The following is a 22,929-nucleotide window of genomic DNA, read 5'->3' as shown; positions in this document are numbered from 1 at the left end:
TCAGTTCTAGCCGTTTTTGGTGGAATCTTTTGGGTGTTTCATATAGAGTATCATGTCATCTGTGATGAGTGAAAGTTTGACCTCCTCCTGGCTGATTTGGATGCCTTTTATTCCTTTGTGTTGTCTGATTGCTGAGGCTAACACTTCCAATACCATGTTGAGTAACAGTGGTGAGAGGGGACATCCCTGTAGGGTTCCTGACCTTAGGGAGAAAGCTCTCAGCTTTTTCCCAGTGAGGATGATATTATTGGTTGGTCTTTCATATACAGCTTTTATGATCTTGATGTATGATCCTTCCATCCATGTTTTCTTGAGGGTTTTTATCAAGAAAGGATACTATATTTTGTCAAATGCTTTCTCTGCATCTACTGAGAGGATCATGTGGTTCTTATGCTTTCTTCTCTTGATGTGATATATCACACTGATTGTTTTGCGGATATTGAACCAGTGCCCTTCATCCCAGATATAAATCCCACTTGGTCGGGGTGAATAATTCTTTTAATGTATTGTTGGATCCAGTTGGCTAGTATCTTGTTGAGGATTTCTGCATCCATGTTCATCAGGGAAACTGGTCTGTAATTCTCCTTTTTAGTGGGGTCTGGTTTTGGAATCAAGGTAACGCTGGCTTCATAGAATGAGTTTGGAAGTTTTCCTTACATTTCTATTTTTTGGAACAGCTTCAATAGAATAGGTGTTAACTCTTCTTTATATGTTTTGTAGAATTCCCCTGGAAAGCCATCCAGCCCTGGACTCTTGTTTTTGGGGAGATTTTTGACTACTAATTAGATTTCTTTGCTGATTATGGGTCTGTTCAAATTTTCTATTTCTTCCTGTTCCAATTTTGGTGGTTTATATGTTTCTAGGAATTTTCCCATTTCTTCCAGATTGCCCTATTGTTTGTATTTCTGCCATGTTGGTTGTGACCTCTCCTCTTTCATTCTTGCTTTTATTGATTTGGGTCCTTTCCTTTTTCTTTTGGATCAAACTGGCTAGGGGTTTAACAATTTTATTAATTCTTTCAAAGAATCAACTCCTGCTTTCATTGATCTGTTCTACTGGTTTTTGGGTTTTGATAACATTGATTTCTGCTCTACTCTTTAGTATTTTCTGTCTTCTGCTGGTTTGGGATTTTATTTGCTCTTCTTTTTCCAGCTCTTTAAGGTGTAATGTTAGGTTGTGTATCTGAGACCTTTCTTCTTTCTTTAGGAAGGCCTGGATTGCTGTATACTTCCCTCTTATGACTGCCTTTGCTGCATCCCAGAGGTTTGGGCTGTGGTGTTATCATTTTCATTGGCTTCCATGTACTTTTTCATTTCCTCTTTAACTTCTTGGTTAGCCCATTCATTCTTTAGTAGGATGTTCTTTAGTCCCCAAGTATTTGTTACCTTTCCAAATTTTTTTCTTGTGGTTGATTTCGAGTTTCATAACATTGTGGTCTGAAAATATGCACAGTATGATCTCAATCCTTTTGTATTTGTTGAGGGCTGATATGTGTCCCAGTATTTGATCTATTTTGGAGAACATACCATGCACACTGGAGAAGACTGTATATTCTGCTGCTTTAGGATGGCATGTTCTGAATATATCTGTTAAGTCCATCTGGTCCAGTGTGTCATTCAAAGCCATTGTTTCCTTGTTGATTTTCTGTTTAGATGATCTCTCCTTTGTTGCTAGTGGGGTGTTGAATTCCTGTACTATTATGGTATTATTATCAATGAGTTTCTTTATGATTGTGATTAACTGATTTATATATTTGGGTGCTATCATGTTTGGAGAATAAATGTTCACCACTGTTAGATCTTCTTGGTGGATAGACCCCTTAATTATGATAGAATGCCCTTCTTCATCTCTTGTTACAGTCTTTATTTTAAAATCTAGATTGTCTAAGTTTGGCTATTCTGGCTTTCTTTTGGCGACAATTAGCATGATAGATGGTTCTCCACCCCCTTACTTTCAATATGAAGGTGCCTTTAGGTCTAAAATGGGTCTCTTGTAAAAAGCATAATGATGGATCTTGTTTTCTTATCTGTTACCCTATGTCTTTTGATTGGAGCGTTTAGTCCATTGACCTTTAGAGTGGGTACTGAAGATATGAATTTATTGCCATTATGTTGCCTTTAGAATTGGAGTTACTGGTGGTGTTCTCTGGTCCTTTCTAGCCTTTGTTGCTTTTGGTCTTGTTTTGTTCTTTTTTCTTTTTTGTTTTCTCCGCTCAAAGAGTCCCCCTTAAAATTTCTTGGAGGGCTGGTTTTGTAGTCATGAACTCCTTTAATTTTTGTTTGTCTGGGAAGCTTTTTATCTCTCCTTATATTTTGAATGGCAGCCTTGCTGTATAAAGAATTCTTGGCTGCATATTTTTCTGATTCAGTTCATTGAATATATCCTGCCACTCCTTTCTGGCCTGCAAAGTTTCTGTGGATTGGTCCGCTTCAAAGTCTTATGGACTTTTTTTTCCCTTGCTGCTTTCAAGATTCTTTCCTTGTCCGAGTGTTTTGTGAATTTGACTATAATATGCCTGTTGATGGTCAGTTTTTGTTGAATCTAATGGGTGTTCTCTGTGCTTCCTGGATTTTGATGTCTGTGTCTTCCCTCAGGTTAGGAAAGTTTTCTGCTATGATTTGCTCACATAAATGTTCTACCCCTTTTTCTCTCTCTTCATCTTCTGGGACCCCTATGATTCTGATGTTATTCCTTTTTAATGAGTGACTCAGTTCTTCAATTCTTTTATCATGCTCTTTTGCCTTAGTCTCCATCTTTTTTTCTGCTTCATTATTCTCAATAAGTTTGTCCTCTATATCACTGATTTGATGCTCTGCTTTCTCCATCCTTGCCACTTGTGGCATCCATTAGAGATTGCTGCTCAGTTACAGAATTTTTTATTTCATCCTGACTAGCTTTTACTTCTTTTATCTCCGCAGAAAGGGATTCTAATCTATTTTCAACCCCAGCGAGTATTCTTATTATCATGATTCTAAATTCTGGTTCAGACATCTTGCTTGTATCTGTGTTAAGTCCCTGGCTTTCATTTCTTCCTGTTCTTTCTTTTTGGGTTTAATTCCTTCATTTCATCATTTTGAAGGAAGAAAATAAGTTAATAAAGTAAAAGAAAAATTAAAAAATTAAAAACAACATGGGAGTGCAAGCTGGTGCAGTCACTGTGGAAAACAGTATGGAGCTTACTCAAAAAACTAAAAATAGAACTACCCTATGACCCAGAAATTGCACTACTAGGTATTTATCCAAGGGATACAGGTGTGCTGTTTCGAAGGGACACATGCACTCCAATGTTTATAGCAGCATTATCAACAATAGCCAAAGTATGGAAAGAGCCCAAATGTCCATCGATGGATGAATGGATAAAGAAGTTATAGTATATATATATATATATATATATATATATATACACACACATACACACACACACACACACACACACACACACATATACATGCAATGGAGTATTTCTCGGCAATCAAAAAGGATGAAATCTTGCCATTTACAACTATGTGGATGGAGGAACTGGAGGGTATTATGCTAAGTGAAATTTGTCAGTCAGAGAAAGACAAATATCATATGACTTCACTCATATGAGGACTTTAAGAGACAAAAGAGATGAACGTAAGGGAAGTAAAAATAATATAAAAACAGGGAGGAGGACAAAACATAAGAAACTCATAAATATGGAGAACAGAGGGCTACAGGATGGAGTGTAGGAGGGAGAGTGGGCTAAATGGGTAAGGGGCATTAAGGAATCTACTCCTGAAATCAGTGTTGCACTATATGCTAACTAATTTGGATGTAAATTTAAAAAGATAAATAAATAAAATTAAAAATTAAAAAAAATTGAAAAAAATAAATAAATGCCTATAAAAAAATTTAAACCAACATAAAAAAATCAAATAAGGGTTGCTAGATCCTAGGTGTGTTTTGGTCTGGTTGTTGAAAGAAGGTTGACAGATTAGAGAAAAAAGGAAAAGATAAGAAAAGAAAAAAAAGGAAAATGTTTTTAAATTAGAAAAAATAAATACAATAAAGTAGAATAAAATGAAATGATCAAAGTCTAAAGAGAATTTTTAAAAATTTACAAAAAAGTAAAAAATACAGTAGAAAAAATTAAAGAAAATCTTTTTAATAAAAATGGAAAATAAAAATAAAAATTTTCCCTTTCTGCATTCAAGAATAAGAAAAGGAAAAAAACTGGATAGATGGATCAGGGAACAGAATGAAATACGACTGAAATTACATCTGGTCTCCCCTAGAAGTCAAACTATGAAGCACCTTATAGTCTGTAAACTAAGCAGGCAGAGAGACTTGTGGTGTTCCTCAAAAGCATGGTTAGCCCATTTGGGAGGGGCTTAGTGTCATGGTTCCATTCTCCACTAGATGGCACTGCTTAGCTTATCGGGGTGGATTGTTGTGGTGCTTGTAGGCATGTATGCACATGCACAGGTGAAAATGGCATACCCAGCTACCCAGTCTCTAGTTTTAGAACTCTGTGCTCTCTCCTACTGGCAATCTACACCCCTCCTTGTCTCTGGCTTCTGTCCACTCCCCACTTCTCCACTTTCTGTGACCAAGCCATCAGGTTGACAGGTGGTACTTCCTTTCTGAGTTTTATCTCAGATGGGGCTGTGTTTCCCACACCCCTCACTTCTGAGGGACTGTGGCTTTGACCCACTCAGACCCTCTGGGGAGGGTCTCACTGAGCAATGGCTGGGTGCTGGCCCGCCCCCAGGAACATCAGCAGGACCATGCTGCTGCCGATGACCAGAGACTGCTGCTCGGTGCCAAGCTGTCCCCAAAAAGTTTGTGTGACTGTGTAGCAGCAGCACGTCAAGGATTATGGTTAAATCATAACACACATCTGGCACCAGTCTTCACCCTTAATGTCCTTGTTTCAACACCAGTGAATGTTGTGTTCTCTGGGTTCTCCTTTGCCTGTGGAGAGGCCACACAGCCTCTACCAAATATCCTTGCAGCAAAGGAACCGCCACTCCCCATGTGACCTGAGGGCCTCCTGGACCTTGCTGTCTGCTCCTGGGGATTTGCCTTTCCCACCAGAGCACTGCCAGGCATTGATCTGCGGAGTTTTCAGACTCTGCACATCCCTGTTTATAGAGTCTTAATGGAGTTTAAACCCTCTCCTTTCTCCTTTTTCCCTTTTTTGTTCAGTCCCTTGTGGCTGTTGGCACTCTTCCACTTTCTCTCCAGCTACTTTGGGAGGGGGGTGCTCTTCCCATATTCTCCCTGCCATCTTCGTCCTCTCTCTGTAAGCAAAACAGCTCCCTGCCCTCTGTGGTTTCTCTCTCCCCCAGTTCACCTCTCTGCACTGTGTACCTACTGAGTTCTATGGTTCAGGTGGTGCAGATTATTGTGTTAAGCCTCAAATCAGTTTTCTAGGTGTGCAGGATGGTTTAGTGTTGATCTGGCTGTATTTCATGGATGAGACACAAAAAAAACCTTCCATGCTGTTCCACCATCTTGGCCCCTCCTCCAGAATTGTTATTCTAACCTGTGTTTGATGATCTCTAACGTGTATACAATACCTCATAAAAAAATCAATTATAAAAAATAATATTAGGGGCACTGTGTGGCTCAGTAGGTTGAACGTCCAACACTTGACTACAGCTCAGATCATGATCTCACAGTTTATGAGACTGGGCCCCACTTTGGGCTTTGCACTGAGCATGGAACCTGCTTGGGATTCACACTCTCTTGCTCTCTCTGCCCCTCTCACCCCAAAATAAGTAAACATTAAAAAAACATATTAAATATTAAATATACCCTGGTCAGAATGTTCAAGTACATATAGATATGAACATTTCCAATCAATTATATTTTTTTCTAAATTTTTAACAAAATTTTAAAAATAATTACAAGATATATTTGAAGCTGAACTCAGTGTGCTGCATTAAACACCTTTTTTGAAATGTGAATCCGAATCCGATTACCTCAAAAAGCCATCTGTCAGCCACTACTTAATTCTACTATAATTCAATACATTTGGGAAAAAACTCATGATTTAGTTCCTCAAAATCTATCATTCAGATTGATCACAAAGAAACAGCAAGAGACATATGTCAAATGGGACCAGGTTGTTCACAAGTAAAACCTGCAATAATACTAGGGAAACACAGAAAATCATAAGGAGTTCATATGTAGGACGTAGGGAGGAAAACTGGGACTTGAGCTTTTCTGAATTAATTTCTATTCCTATAGCAAATCCAAAGAAAATAAACTGTAAGAGTCCAGAGTTCCACTGAGCATATACAGCATGCTGCAGGTTGCTTTGGTAAGAAGAAGTGAAAAATCACAAGGAATGCTGGCTGGGGGGGAAGAACAAGCCACAAATAAATGAAAAAAAATAGGACAAACAAATCATCTAGACTTTCTATTTTCTTTTATTTTAATGACTCTTTCTCACATTTTGAACATATAAGTACATGTCTCTTAAGTGACTCATTTCATTATCTTAATTTCAAATCGCTCACAGGGAATTGTAAATTAACAGCATAAACTTTTAGATGTTCATAATGGTAGGTATGTCTAAATAGGAAAAATAAGTACAAATAAAGTTACAGGATGATGAATTCTGGCCTGAAATCTTTGTTGGAATTGTAGAGGCTAAAGAAATACTCAGGGGCATCTGACTGGCTCAGCTGGCTAAATGATCGACTCTTGATTTCAGCTCAGGTCATGATCTCACGGTTCATGGGTTCCAGCCCAGACTCAGGCTTCATGCTGCCAGTGCAGAGCCTGCTTAGGGTTCTCTCTCTTCTTCTTTCTCTGCCCCTCCCCTGCTCGCTCTCTCTCTCTCTCTCAAAATAAATAAGTAGACTTTAAATACATATATATGTATTTTAATATAGATTAATATTTACTAATATTAATATATATACTTATTTAATATATATTTTAAAAATATATGTATATAAATATATATTATAAAATATATATATAATAAAAAACACTCAATGTTGTCAAAGAGTCATGATTTTTACAAGAAAAAGGAAGTGAGTAGATTCCTAAGAACTAGAGGAAATACAATTTCATTTCCTTCATATGTTAACATTAAACTGACTTGCTGAAACATTTAGAATTCCACAGAACTTTCTTCAGTAGTATTACTGAAGAGTAGTATTTCTTCAGTAGTAGTAGGAAATGTGGGTGAGGATAGTGAAAACTGAAATAAAAATTTAAAAAGTCTTGCAGAAGATAAAATATTATTTTACTTATCATGGCCAATTTATGTTAACAAAATGAAAAGTTTCAGTGTAATTTTGAAAGTAAATTCTAAACATTAAGTCCTGACAGAAAAGAACATTTGTTCAAATGCCTCAAGGAAATTTGCCTGTGTTTTTCATGAAGATTCACTCTTTTTTATTTATTTATTTATTTATTTATTTATTTATTTATTTATTTATTTATTTATTTATTTTTGGGACAGAGAGAGACAGAGCATGAATGGGGGAGGGGCAGAGAGAGAGGGAGACACAGAATCGGAAACAGGCTCCAGGCTCTGAGCCATCAGCCCAGAGCCCGACGCGGGGCTCGAACTCACGGACCGCGAGATCGTGACCTGGCTGAAGTCGGACGCTTAACCGACTGCGCCACCCAGGCGCCCCAAGATTCACTCTTTAGTGAGGTGTGCTACCACTGAAACCCAGAGAACTGTAAACATCTCAAGGTAATGATGTGGACCCTAATCCATACTTGAGCGGACTGTGCCTGGCACACACACGGGAGTTGCTGGACAGAGATGTGCTTACGGAACTGAGCTCTGCCCATGGGATCCACTGTGGATGCAGGTTTTGACGGAAAACTACCATAAGAAAGTGAGACAGCTGAATATTCTGTGACCTTTAATTAAGTCAACATTATAGGACAAGGCTGAAATGGAGAAGACTTTCAAAGCAATAGGTTCTTTTAAGAAACACTTATTATTGGAGCACATGGGTGGCTCGGTTGGTTAAGCATCTGACTCTTGACTCTTTCAGCTCAGGTCATGATCTCATGATTCATGAGTTCAAATCCTGGTTGTGATTTCACAGTTCAAGCCCCCGTCATGATCTCACGGCTCGTGAGTTTAAGCCCCATGTCAGGACCTGAGCTGACAGCTTGGAGCCTGCTTGGGATTTTCTCTCTCTCCCTGTCTCTCTGCCTTTCCCCTGCTTGTATGCATGCATTCTCTCTCTCTTTCTCTCTCTCTCTCTCTCTCTCTCTCAAAAGAAAAAAATAAACTTAAAAAAACACACATTATGTCTCAAGCATGCAAGGCATTTCATTAGGTGGTGGTGCAAGCATAAAAACAGGTAAGTTGTGATCTCTGCTTATGATCATGTAGCACTTTTTGTACCAATGAAGTTGTTTCTCCGCCAAGTCTCTTATTCCTATTTCTGATAGTACAAATGCAATTAGTAAAACTTAATATATCACTCTCCTATGCCATTAACATGAATTAGGTTATTAAAAGGCTTGCAAAGGAAGAGCTTGTGGCTCTTAATATACTTGAATTCTTAGGTAAGAAGAAAACTTACATGAAATTCAACTACAAACGCTTAGATTGAGCTTTTCACACTCCAAAGCAATAATCACACAGAATCCAAAGTGGAATTATAGACCTCACTTCATGCTTTAACTACCATCCTACTACTTAGGGCAGCTTTTCAGCAGCTTAGAACAGGTTTTTCATAGAAAACATGGGCAGACTCTGGTTTCTAAGAAAGTTGATATTTAGTTGATATCCTAATGAATATTAGTTTATTGATTATCATAATAACCCTAGGAAGGGCACAGAAGCACAAGACTTTCAATTGTGATAACATATTCTTCCCTGAAACGATTTTATTAGCTGCCTTGAATATATGCACATGAGTTTGTAAGGGGGTTTATGTGTTTTCACCCTTGGCCATCCCCACCCATTTTGAGGAAGAGACATCATATTCCTTATGGGTAAAATTGTGCAAAAAAAGAAAGTAGAACACTTCATTTGACTTTGTTTCTAGCACATCTCCTATTGCCAATGAAAAATTATTACTCAAATGGGACCACAACGCCACAGTATATTTGGCTTACTATTTTTCAATGACAAAGTAGTATAAACCAGTAAATGCATAGAAAAGCTCTCTAGACACAGACTAAACAGTAAGTGGAGGATAAAGTGGTAAAAGGCAATTACAAGGTGGTATTTCTACAAGTTTCGGACCCCATCAGAGTTCTTTTCCACATTCCTCTTTGGTTATAATTGAGGTATCCTCTTTTTCTCGGCCACAGAAGAGCTAACCCATTTGGCTGCTAATTTGTGCCTGACACTCTTCCAGCCCCAGCTGCTGATGACGGGGAAGTGGACATGTTTGCAATGCTACTGGGGAGGACACAACAGATGCTTAAAACCAGTTCACATGGGCCGTGTGCCATGTGCCTGGAACTCCCTCCTGTTAGCCCTCTCCCCAACAACGACAGAGACTCCTACTTCGTATACATGTCTCTGCTCCTCTGCAATTAAAAATAATTATAGCAACCATTTAATGGATAGATACTATGGTCCAGTGACTCTGTTGCATTCTTTATATTTAATTCACACAAGACCCAGTGATACTCATTGATCATCTGCTATGTGTCAGCAGTCAGTTAATGGCAGAGCTAGGATCCAAGCCCAAGTTTTCCTGGCTCCAAGATGTATACTTCTCCCATTTCACCCTGCCACTTCTCTAAGCAGTCACGATGTCCTTTTAAGTAGTTTTTGCTCCTGCCAGTATTCAAACATCATCCCCTTACAGTAAACACGTGTTCAGCAGACAGTGTTTAAAATAAGAACCCCATTGAGTGTCCCCATGATTAGAAAAGAAAGAAAACTACAAATGTATCAGTACTTAGAACACTGTCTTTTTTAGTTAATGAATCATGAAGCCACTGAACCTTCCTATTGAAGTGAGCAATTTTCTTTTGGAATGGAGGTAATCTTTGATGGAGCTGAGTCTAAAATGGAAATGAAAAATGCAAAACAGGCAGTCATTTTACTAAACATTAGCAAAAATATTAAAATGCCCCCCAAATTAAAACCAATATATGTGAAGATAATTATGGCACATGGATTAAATGATAAAAGTGTACATGAGCCATGTATCTTATCTGAATATGCATTCCTTTCTATACAACTTAAAAGGACTTTGTTTTTCTCCTAACTCTTCCCCTTGGTCTTTAAAAAGCAGTTATCTTTATGGTTGATAGTCATTGGGAGAATTACAAAGGCTTGATGACTGGAACAGTCTGAATGAGATGGTTCATGAAAACTAATGAGGCAAACCTGCATGTTACTTTAAGTTTATAGTAACATGTTCCTGTTCTTGGGAACAGGAACACAAAACCCTTCCAAACATGTTGAAACACAAAATACTATTGAATCTAAAGTAAGAGTTCAGGGTGATATTAATATGTATTTTTTAGCTATCCACTGATAATAATTTGTGTATATTCAGAAGGCAGAGAGTACAAAACACACACATGCAAGTAAATCTGAAAACTTGGGGATGCCTAGTGCGTCTAAAAGACTTCGTACTTTTGGGAAGTCATGATCCTAACACTTAGCAACATTAATATAAAATAAAACAACAAAGAAATTCCACGGATATATCTACTGTCAAAATCAGTTACCAGATGAACAGCAGAGGGACAGTTTATTAGCAAAACTATGCAAGTAAATAAAAAGGTATTGAGTGTATATATGTACTTTGGAGTTTTTCATTAGTTCATTCATTCATTCATTCATTCATCCATCTAGACAATAAATATTTGTTGAGCATCTCCTTTGTGCTAAGTTCAGGGAATTTAGTGGTGAACCAAACCAACTTCCTCGGCTCAAAGAGCTTACATCCCCATTCGGTCTAGTCCCCAGAGAGACACAAATAGCAACTAGAACTTTACCACTCCATTGGGCAGCTGTGAATAGCCAGAGTATATGGAAGGCAGGACGGTTTAGTGGAAAAGGTACTGAAAGAAAGTAAGTGGATAGATGAAAGGTGAGAGAGAAGGAAGGGAAAGGGGGAAGGGTGGGGTGGGGGGGGGAATGGAGAACAGAAAAGATAGGAAAAGATGGAGATGGGGGAATGAACAGGACCACGAGGACAAGGACAAAGGTGTACCCGCAGGCTTTTGCATCAGAAAATGCAGGCTCTAGTCATATGCTTCTTCTACATATGTGAGCTTCAGGGAACAGCTTGCCCTCTCTAACCTATGCTTTCCTGATCTTTAGAACAAGGCTACTATGGCTGTGGTGAGAATCACATAAGATATACATATAAAAACAATTTGTAATTTATTAAGTACTTTAGAAAAGGAAGAGATTATTTATTAGTAGTAGTAGTAGTAGTAGTAAATAGGTCAAAGAATATAATTACACAGACTTTTTAAAGTGATATACAAGCATCCCAACATTTTCCTATTTATTCTAAGCAAAGAGAAAAGCATATAGACATAGACAATCATCTTGGCAGCAGCCACTATTACTAATATCAAAGTTGAGATATTGTGAGGAAAGGACTAGGTTTAATCTAAGCCTATTTTTCAGCAAGCACTGACATTTTCCAGGGAAATCTGAAATGCCATTTGACACTTCTTCAAAACTACAGAGTACACACAGGAAACTTCCTAGTAAGTATTTTTGAAACTTTATACTGTGAGAGAATGAAATACAAGTTTTAAAACCATTTAAATTGTTTCTAGTTATCTGTGTATGAACTACCTGGTATTTTAATATTGGCAACTTTTATTTTACTATTTTTATATAACTGGAATGCGTATTTTTTCCTAGTAGTATCACCAGGGGACTGACAGCCTCAGAAACAATTAGGCTCTACAGTCCAGCACTGTCTTATATAGGAGACCAGGTTGGGAATGTCTGCTCTTAAACCTGAGTTGTGTCAACCTGGACACCCTCAATCAATTTCTTCCCTTCGATTTCCAATATATAACTCTGTACCTGCCTCTCGGAGTCACTGGGAATATCTTTTACATAGTCAGCCTTGAGTAAAAGGCAACTGTTAACATTTTTGTTAATGCCACTAACAATTTGCCTGGTAGATTAGTTGCTATCTTCTCCCTTTGACTTGTTCAGGGACACAGAATTGTCAGACATTACCTGGCCTACCTGTAAAACCTGTTTGAAATCGATTCTAGATAACTTCTGGAAAATAAAATGTTGTTAAAACATACCAAAGTAAGGTGTTTGGGGTCCTATGCCAAACCGCGTACTAGCCTTTCTTATAGCTAACACCAGATTAGATGGTAGCAGCCAAATCCAAACAAGTTTCCTTATTAAAGGCCTCAGATGACTTAATAATGATAATAATAGTAACAACTATTTCAATTCACTAAGGCTTCAGTTGGTACATACCAGGCATTCAGCTAGCCACTTTACATAAGGTCTATCATTTAATCTCAGATTTACACTGTGAAATAGACGGTATTGTCACCATTTGCAAGTAAGTAAAACTAGAGGGAGCACAGCAGATCATCTTATCCTTAATGTCTGGCTTATCTCCATCTCAACCATCTGATTGTTCTTTCCACCTCAATACAGTTTCCCTGGGGATATAATGGTTTAATGGTACATCTCCATCAGAAACATTCCATGAGATTCTAAGAGCTCTAACATTAGGCTCTAAAAACCATATGTATATGTTTAACTCAAGATGCCAAGAATACAGAATTTCTTGTATTTCAGGCTAAGAGCTTCAAATATAGAAAGGTGCTTGTGATATAAGCCACATCTTAACAACAACAAAAATCTAGTAACTAAATGAAACGGAATTGTCCCATAGCCGAAAAACTTATGTACTTTATATATTTTAAAGATATGCTGAAAAGAACTGTTAAAAAGATTTAAGGTTGATTTCTCCACCTATCTACTCCTAAGCAAATTGACTGCTGTCGGCTTAAAACTCCAGCATCTCAAATAGGCTTTTATATACCAAAACTTACTGTTGGTGTTAAAAAAAAGGAAACAATGCAATTAAGTTACTGGTAAGGAAAGCAAAACTCTGGCACAAGTAACACTGCAAAATTAATTGGTCCTAATTAGGCAGTCACTCAGCAAAGAGCAAAGTTGGAATGTCTATGTTGAAAGGTAACAAGCCCTATACATTTTGAGAGGAATCCCTCAGGAGACTGGCTGTAGGATGTTTCTCAGGTTGGCTTTAAAAATATGGCTACAGAACCCTTTTCAGGGACACTCTGGCCCTCTTCGTTTGCTCTTGTCAAAGCAATTTATGGCTTTATCAAATTTCAGCACAATTTAATTTTGATTTGTTCTAGAAACTGTGACCTAAATTGGATTTAGTGATCTAATTGGATTGAGCAATAATAGGGGCAATGGAATAAAATGTTAAAATATATGCAAAGAAGAACTATGATATTTTTTTTTCTGCTTCATTCACATTCATTCACACTTGCCCCATTCACCATGATATCAAAATTCTGTATGACTTATTTATCCTGCTTATGATCAGAGTTCAGAGAAAGTTCATCATGCTAGTTAAACTTGAACAACTGAACAACAAATGAACAAAAAATACACAGGAGAGACTATGCAGCTTCTCCACTCCTTTAGATTAAACAAGACAAAATCAATGCTTGAGAGTAAACATTTTGCTACTTTATCAGGTCCTAAGTTGAGCTGGAAGGACAATGGGAGCAAGGAGAAATCAAAGTCTTGAGTAACCTTTGTACTATATATCGCCTAACCCATTATTGTGTGATGTGCAATAATGATACAAGAAAGGTTACTAGTGAAGTTCTACACCTTCAAGATCACTTACATATCAATGTAGATAATTTTTCCAGACTGCTCTGTGAATCTAAAAACTCTGCACGAGTTGTCAGTATGCATCTATTCATCTAAAATACTTAAATACTTTAGCTAAGGTCCTGGCCATGGAGCCTCTTCATCCTCTACCTTCCTGGCTTCATGCAAGAAGAATATACATAAACCCATTACATTATACCAAGTAAGTATCACTTGTCATACTTCAATTCCACTTGGTGGTGCAACTCAACTTCCCAGGTTCTTTGTTAATGAGGTATTCAACCAAAAACTTTTCTTTGCAGTTCTGTGTCAGTATGTGTATCCAAAGCCTAACCCAAGGGAGGAGGGAGAGAAGACTAGAACATAATGGAAGCGAAGAAAAACAAATGCAGAGATGGGGGGAGAGCAAGAAGCCTAGACTCCTCCAAGAGCCCGCCCACTGGCTGGGAGATGGGAGCCTAACCTTGCTATGCAAGTCCCAGCTTGCAGGGATGGCAAAATAAGAGCAGACATGAAGATAAGAATTCATGCAACTCAGATTAATTTGCTCTTCAAATGTAGTCAACCCTCATATTGTTACTGTTAGAGGCAGGTAGGTATTCCACAATGAAATGAAAGTAACTTTCCTACTCATCAAATAATTTTGTCAGATCTGACAAAACTAGACCTTGCTGAATTCTATCTCTCTGTGTTCTTGCATTCATGGAAGATACCAATAACTGTAAAACTGCCCCTCTTTCAAAATAGTAAGAAGCAGAGATTTCAGAAAAGTTTTCTGAACCTTTCCTGTTGGTTACTAATCTACAAAAGGGTAAGTGATTGAAATAGAACAGGGGATATTAAACCAGCAGTCACAGAACTGTATAACTATTTTGTAGCCATACTATGCACACTTCATCACACACCCGAAGTATTAGTTGTGAAGTGTTGTAACCAACAGGGGCCAGGGAGCGATGACAGGCAGGGTTGCCTTTTGCCCATGGAGACCTCACCCGGACGGGCTTTTTACCTGCACCCACCACGAGGGCCCTGGGCTCACAGCTGCGGATGCAATGCAGAAGGGAGTTGGAGACAATGTTGGAATTGAGGAAGGCCACCACGCAGCCCAGCTTGGCCAGGCCGAACCACACATGGACGAAGTCAGGCTCGTTGCTCATCAGCAGAGCCACGGTGTCCCCCCTTTTCAGCGTGGAATGGTTCAGGAACACATGAGCCACTCTGCTACTCCTTTTGTCCACATCCTGGTAAGTGTAGATGTCTCCCTCATAGATGATGAAAGGTTTCTGGGGCTGCTTCTTGGCAAGACTCAGGAATTTATCCAGGACAGTGAACAGCTCCCCTTTCAGCACGTACATCTCCAGCCGAATTCCATAGCGTACCACCTTCAGCAGGTACCAGAAGTCATCCCAGAAATAAGGGAACACCAGTTTCTGCACGAAATGCAGGAAGCCTATTCCAGCCGCTAGTCCTGTTAACCATGGCAGGAGCATGGGGGCAACCGGAACAGAGAGCAGCTTGTGATCCCAGCCCTTCTTTTCAAATGCAGCTTTCCGCAGAGACCAAGGCTACTCAGAGCTGAGGGCTGGCACCTGCAGCTTGAGTCAGCCTTTCTGGGAGGAAGAGGGTGATCTTGAGAAACAGAACCAGAAGTGTGCACGGAAGAAATCGCCCCGAGGGATGCCGGGGATAAGGCTTAGGTCATCACCTATCAGGGGCCTCGCAATCTAGGAGTCCAATTCGCAAGCCCCGACGGCTGTCCGCGCCCTGCGGGGTTCTCTGGCCGTCTCAGCCTTCTCGCTGCAGGCTGGCTCAACCCCCGACGGCTTTGCGGCCCTGAGCCAACCCCACCACCCTCAGGAGAACTATGTCCAAGAGCAGACGTTCTTCTGCTGGGTGTGGGCTTTCGGGCGGCTGCAACTTGGACGCTGAATTCGAGCCTGGAGAAGCTGGAGTTGGCGAGGGCTGACAAGCGCAGCCGCTGCGGGTCTTAACCCGCCAGAAACCTCGCAGGGTCTCAGGGCCACGCCTCTGCCGGGGATGCCCCCAAGTCAGGTGGGATCCAGGCCCGAGCCCCGCCCCTGCTCCGCCCCGCGCCCCCGCCCCGCGCCCAGGAGCTCCCCCCTCCCCTCCGGGGGTACGGACACACTGGGTCCCCGCGAACTGTTCCGGGTGGCCACCATCTCCCCTCCTGGTGCTCTTGGGCTCGTGTATCTCTGCTCGGAACCGCGGCCGTGTCGTCCGCCTGCAGCCCGTCTCCAGGCTCCCGGCCAACCCCTGCTCGGGGCGCCGCCGCTGGGACGGCTCGGGTTCCGTCGCCGCCTCCTCTCTGGGCGCGCGTCCCGCCGCCCCTGCGAGTGTGCCGCTCGACCCGGGCCCGGGCCTCTGGCCGGGAAAGGACGGTCCCCGAATGCAGGGAAAGCCGGGGATCCTGGAAGTCGTGGCTAGAGTCAAGGGCAACCAGGCTGCTGGAATTGGGTCGAGAGAGTTCATTCACTAAACAGTAAGACCTAAAATCGCTGGAGAGGCGATTGGAAGAATTAAAAAAAAAAAAAAAAAAAAAAAAAGTCCCGACAGAAAGAGCGAAAACGACAAAAAAAAAAAAAAAAATTATGAATTGGTCAGATCAAGGAATATTTGAACTCTTTCTTCAGAAAACACAAAATTGGGTTGTTCTACAAAAAGTACTTTTGAAAACTTAAAGTTCGGTATTGACATGTATGTTGAAATTCTATCCTTAGAGTGCCTAGTCATTGCTCTTTACAAAATGTTCCAAAATTACTGATTGATGTGGAAACTTAAGTCCATATCTACATCCATATTTCTTTTTAGGTGAAAAATACTATTCTCTGTCCTTAACAATAACTGTTTTTTAAATCCCCCATTTAGATCGGGAACTTGAACTAAGAATTCCCAAAATGGGAGAGGAGATGGTGAAGAAACAAGTAATTGCAAAGAATTATAAAATTTTCTGCAATGATGAAATTTTAACTGAAGGTAAAAAACTGAGGGGCATTTAGTTACACTTTTTTTTTTTTTCTTGCAGACACCATCATCCCAGGCCCCTGCTTTTAAGGAGTGTGAATAAATGGTTAATTGTACATAATGAAACCATTAAGCATTGCCTCACATTTCCCTCTTTCTTCTCTTATGTTCTGCAGCTGGGTTCTAGCTAACCTCAGATTTCCTAATAAAGAAAAACCTGGTAACTCCAAGGCCGACTCTGGTTTATCAATCTGAAAATGATTACTTTGAAATCACAGCGAAGAGCCCAGGAGAAAGACAGGCTCTTTGATCTTTTTTGCGCAGATGAAGAAAATGCTTTCTCAGTTTATTCAGAAGGGATGGTCTTTTCAATTCAAAAACATCTTTTCAGTTAAAAAAAAAAAAGTGTTAGTATCAAGCAGTTTACAACTTGAAAAGTCAGTTTATGACTTGAAAAGCACCTTTGAAATTGGATCCTTTTCTCTCCTAGCTGTAATCTGATTCAGTCACCTGGAAAAACAACTTTCAAAGCAGATCCAGGAAGACTATGGAGAAAGCAGACCACGCAGACCATGAGCAGTGGGTTTCAGCTTTTGGATTTCCACTACAAGTAAAATCTGTCCTCCTCTAGTGGGAACAGAACAACTAAGGAGACACAGGTTTGCCATCCTTTAATTTGTTAAAGTAAAAACATTAAGCACACGTTAAAACAATTACCTGCAACTGTCACCATTGTTTTATAAAGGGAAGGATTTATTTTAACATTAAAAGCCAAGAAAGGAATACTATTATAATAAAGGACAGTCTTTTAAAATAAATAAAATTAACTTCATGAAAAACTCATTGGGTTACACTTATTTTTCTCATCATTTTTTTGAATGTTCACTTATTTTGAGAGAGAGTGAGCGAATGGGGGAGGGACAGAGAGAGAGGGAGACAGAGAATCCCTAGCTGTCTCCTCAGGGTCAGCACAGAGTGCGACCCAGAGATCATGACCTGAGCTGAAATCAAGAGTTGGATGCTTAACCGATTGAGCCACCCAGGTGCCCCTTTGTTTTGTTTTGTTTTTAAAGTAGGCTCCACACCCAGCCTGGGGCTTGACCTCAAGACCTGAGATCAAGACCTGAGCTGAGATCAAGAGTCAGACACTTACTTAATCAACTGAACTACCCAGGTGCCCCTCACATCATGTTTAACATCACCCCAAGGCATGGAGATAGATTTTTATCAACTACAGATATAAGTGAGTCACGAAAATATTTGGCACCATGAATATGAGACACTTTGATTTATTAGGAGAGCTACAAGCTACGTTGCCAAAATTTATATGGGCCAAGAACAATTCCTCACCTGAAATCTCACCATAAAAGAGTCAATGAAAATATTGGGACAGCTAAGCAGTATTGTATGTACTCTTAAATCAGCCCATGTGTCTGTTCCTGTTTTGTTTTTTTTTTCCCATAAATTTGGTATTCACTTTCAGAAAGAACCAAAGACAGCTCAGTAAAATATATATAATTATTTATTACAGTTGCTAATTATTGCAAAATGGGGGTAAGACACTAAGAATAACTGCAAGTGAGTAAATTTATTGTTAAATTAAAATAAAAACAAACACATGGGAAGAGTCTAGACGTTGCTGTTACTATTACTTTTGATTAGGGACAATGCAGTATTTCTCAGGTTCCCTTTTATGGAATATAGAAATTTAATTGCTTTTAATGTTGTCTGAAAATAAATATTGTGACTAAATGCAAGTCAATGCAAATAAATCCCCTTCCTTTATTTTCAGTGTATATATGATCTCCTCTCCCCCATTCCCATTTCTGGTTTGACTTTCCCCTCTAACCTGCTCCCAGTCCCCTCTGTTGCAGATTGTTTAGGCAGCAGATAGAAGTAAAACTGAACAAAAAGCATCATATAGTAGACACAGCGTCATCTTATGCCCATAGGATTTTACCACTGTAACTTAAGAATTCTGACTTTGTGTAGACAAATTACTTGTGTCTGTAAGTATTCTGACAAAATTCTACAGCAGTCATATTTTGGATTATAGGAGGTTTGGGGAAGGCAGAGGTTTAGAAAGTCAAAAATCCGCAAAAGGTGTTTGCAATGGGCCAGGAAGCTGAGTTCCTTGACTGTAGCAGAGCTTGAGGAGGTGGGTGGGAGTGGGGTGGAATGTGTGAGGGAGACGGATTGGTAAAACGAGGTAGGGAAGGGTGAATGTAAGACTTCCACTTAACACTTCCATACAGGAAGGGGGTCTCGCTCAGGTTTTAATCACTGTCTTCGTCTCTCATCATAGCTTGATTTTAATGGGAAGCCTCACTCTTCCTACCGTCAGTTGCTTTGTTTGTGTTAATGAGCCATCATTGCCCACAAGATTATTCCCCACAAGAACTCATGAAGCCAATTCAACATTAAAGATGAGAAGTGGGTTAGAAGGTTGGGTGGTATTAACATTACCATATGTCTTAGACACATCAAACACTTCTTGAAATATAAAATTTTTACAGCACCAAATAAGTGATCCCATAATAACAGTCTGGGCAGCAATTCTCAAGCAAATTAAATGTTTAACTATCATTTTTGCCACAGACTACAAACCATGCCTAGAAACTTCTGCCAATCACCATCCTGCCAAGAAGATATTTTACACATGTATTTTATTCATGCACTTTAGAAACAGTTTTCTTATATCTAAGTATGTCTGTTTATGGCAACTTTCCCTTCCTCAGTGTTGGTGAAATATACCATTTGGGAAAGACATTTATGCAAAGTTTTGTATGTTTATTCTGAATCTTCAGGGTAGCTTCATTTCTATTTAATAAGCCACCTACATGGAGGCAGGTCATTTGGTCATTAGTGACATAAATCAAAGAAATTCTTTGGCAACTTTTATTAGGAATTAACAATGTTCCAAATATCACAGTGAGTTCTTCCATGGGCCCCACTTTTGCAAATCCCATAGGGTCTAAGATTTAGTCTCAAAGCTCTGGGAGGGGACAGTGGGAATTCTAAGATTCAGCATGAATATTTCATTTCTTGGCACATCCTGGAAATTTACAACACTTAAAATTAAATATTTTTCCAATGGCTTAATTATAATAATTATTTCTCCCTGGGTAGACAGGTTGTCCAGTGCTGGTGGGCAGGTGCTCTAGGCCTGGCACTACTCTGCCAACTTCAACTCATGCCTTCTATTTAGGGGGGTCAAGGCAGCTGCTCCAGCTCTTGCCTGCTCCCAGTCTCCAAGAGGGGGAAGGGATAGGGACTGAAGGAGTCACCTCATTTAGTGTCTTGTTGTTTTATTTTATTTTTTAGCTTTTTATCAAATAAAATTTGCAAACACGCATAAAAGTAGAAATAATATAATAATAATATCCCCTACCATGTAGTCATCACCTAGAGTTCGTGATGGTTAACATTCTGGCCAGTTTGTTTAAACTATTTTTTTCTGAAGCATTTTAATCGCAGACAACATAGTATTTGTATCCTAAATATCTAGGGACATCTCTGAAAGAAGGACATTTCCCTACCTCATCACCATATCATGATCACATGTGATAAGATTAACAATAATTCTTTAATACCATCTCATACTTAGTCCATATTTAATTGCTTCCAAAATGTCTTTGGGAATTGGTTGGTCTAAAACCAGAATCAATTCAAGCTCTGAGGTCTAAATTCTCTTTTAATCTAGAAGAGTCCTTATCACAACCACTTTATCTTTTCCCCAGAAGTTTCCTTTTTAAAGACAATAGACCAGTGGTTGTGGAGAGTGTCCCACCTTCTGCTTTGATCTGATTGTTCCCCCATGTCCCCTTTAAAATGTTCCTCTGTCCCCCATATTTCAAGTAAACTGAGAATTAGACCTATAGACTTAGACTCCGGTCAAGCACTTTTGGCAAGAATACTTCATAGGAGAATCTATGTATTTTATGCTGTATTACATCAAGATAAACATGATATCTAGTTGCTGTGAATCAGACTGCTCATCACTGTTGATGATGAAATGTACCTTACTGTATACACTGATGTCCACCTTGCTTTTTCCACCTAATGTACTCTGGTGACCCCAATCTATCATTATGCAGACATTCTCCTCACTTCCTTTTATGGTTGTATATACTCCATCATGTGATGATATCATAACGTATTCAACTTGCTCTCCACTGATGGGCTTGTTTTTAATCTTTTGCCATTATGAATAGTGTTATAAGTAATGAATCTATGCACATGGTATATATTTTTCCCAATGTAATTTTGGGATAGCTTCCTAAAAATGGGATTTATTTCTGAGTCCAAGAAAAAACATATGTATTATTTTTCTGGATACTGTCATTTTGCCCTCCACTGGTTCAGGTTTCACAGAGAAGGAAAAGCACATCCAGAGAAGCTGCCTAGGCGTAGCCTCGCAGGGCATTCATCATCTGAAATAATTTGTAAAATTAACTTATGACTCTTCTGGAAACAGAATTTACTTCACTTTTATTTTTTTGTTTCTAAATATACTTAGATTTTGAGCTTGTCATTCCTAAACAAAGTAGCATTCAGAAATTTATGATAAAAGGAATAAGATATTAAAATCTTCACATATTTCTGTGATAACCCTGACATGATTTTTTTAATCAATTGGATCAAAAATTGAAACTATTTGCCCTTTAAAAACTTTAAGTATTTTCCTTCTCATTCTTGATTACATGAATAGTTGTGAAGATACCTTATCTATCAGATTCTGGAAGTTAACATTGGCATTTAGTTTATGAGGAAGAATCATTCTTTCCAACACGTTAATACTTTATTGGAGGGGCTCCAGATTGACTCAGACGGTTAAGTGTCCGACTTCAGCTCAGGTCATGACCTCACAGTTAGTGAGTTCGAGTCCCATGTCGAGCCTGGAGCCTGCTTTGGATTCTCTGTCTCCCTCTTTCTCTCTCTGCCCCTCCTACACTGGTGCTCGCTCTCTCTCTCTCTCTCTCTCTCCCCCTCTCTCCCTCTTTCTCTCTCTCAAAAAGAAATAAACAAACATTAAAAATTAAAAATTAAAAAGTTGAGAAAAATACTTCATTGGATGAACTAGATGATGCCCTCAAAGGTCCTGCCCCTTCACACCTCAGACCTACAACAAGTTCAGGCAACTCAGCCTTAATATTATTCAAGCCTGAAACCACAGGTGACACCTTTTAATCATATATTCATATGATTCAAAATTCCTATTGCACAATAATTCATGTGAACACTATCTGTGCCCTACATCTCTATCTCATTATCACGATGCAGATAAAGAAGAGTTCTAAGAAAAAAAAAATTTCTAAGAACTGTTTTTTTAATAAAAATTCATGAGATCAAACACAGTAAATATCACTTTTCCAGATGTTTTGAACATTAAAGTTGATATTTTTCAACGTTTATTTATTTTTGGGACAGAGAGAGACAGAGCATGAACGGGGGAGGGGCAGAGAGAGAGGGAGACACAGAATCGGAAACAGGCTCCAGGCTCTGAGCCATCAGCCCAGAGCCTGACGCGGGGCTCAAACTCACAGACCGCGAGATCGTGACCTGGCTGAAGTCGGACGCTTAACCGACTGCGCCACCCAGGCGCCCCTAAAGTTGATATTTTGATACTAAAACAATATTCATTAATTGTATCTATATGGTCACTACCTATACTAAATTAGCCAACATTTAAATGAAATTATTTGTTACATCTTTCGGGGTTTTTTGTTATTGTTAATTTATTATTATTTCCTGTTTATTTCACTAGTTTGCAAGTGCTTATTGCTACAAGAACATATTTCTGTTTACTTGGCTTAGCAGCAGGCAAGGAATCATCACATTCACACACTGAATTAGTCCAGTATGGGTTTGGTAGACTGGTGACACTTGGGTTGGAAGTTAAAATTTCCAACATATATGTACTTACTGGATTTACACACAGAGTACTTTGTCTGAAATATCTTGTGTAATGAGGTTGAGATGTCAAAACATTAATATCCTAAAAAGAAAGGCAGCAATGGAATTGAGTGAGTGTTTGCTCCAACAAACCTGTATCTTTGGACTTGGGTACTCCTTATTCCAATCCTGTTTACTAGAAACTACAGAAGTTGAGGCACCACCTTGATGACTCAAACTAGAGAATTTAA

At 39.2% G+C, this 22,929-nt stretch overlaps 1 protein-coding gene and 1 long non-coding RNA gene across 2 annotated transcripts in view; one reads left to right on the top strand and one right to left on the bottom strand.

Moving 5' to 3' along the window:
- Window positions 1-15,834, bottom strand: part of SLC27A6 (solute carrier family 27 member 6) — an 80,868-nt gene extending 65,034 nt beyond the window's left edge. Inside the window, exon 1 of the mRNA XM_043586901.1 lies at window positions 14,811-15,834. Within this exon, the coding sequence (XP_043442836.1) occupies window positions 14,811-15,291 (481 nt within the window). The 5' untranslated portion in view covers window positions 15,292-15,834. The remainder of the gene's footprint in view (window positions 1-14,810) is intronic.
- A 110-nt stretch (window positions 15,835-15,944) lies between these two features.
- LOC122472504 lies at window positions 15,945-17,013 on the top strand. Its single transcript, XR_006294459.1, has 2 exons — window positions 15,945-16,301; window positions 16,688-17,013. It is a non-coding gene; the product is annotated as an uncharacterized LOC122472504 (long non-coding RNA).
- The last annotated feature ends 5,916 nt before the right edge of the window (window positions 17,014-22,929 follow it).

The sequence above is a fragment of the Prionailurus bengalensis genome, chromosome A1 (assembly GCF_016509475.1).
Source record: "Prionailurus bengalensis isolate Pbe53 chromosome A1, Fcat_Pben_1.1_paternal_pri, whole genome shotgun sequence".
In the NCBI taxonomy this organism is placed as follows: Eukaryota; Metazoa; Chordata; class Mammalia; order Carnivora; family Felidae; genus Prionailurus; species Prionailurus bengalensis.
The sequence above is the reverse complement of the archived record's forward strand: the minus strand, read 5'-3'. Positions and strand labels throughout refer to the sequence as shown.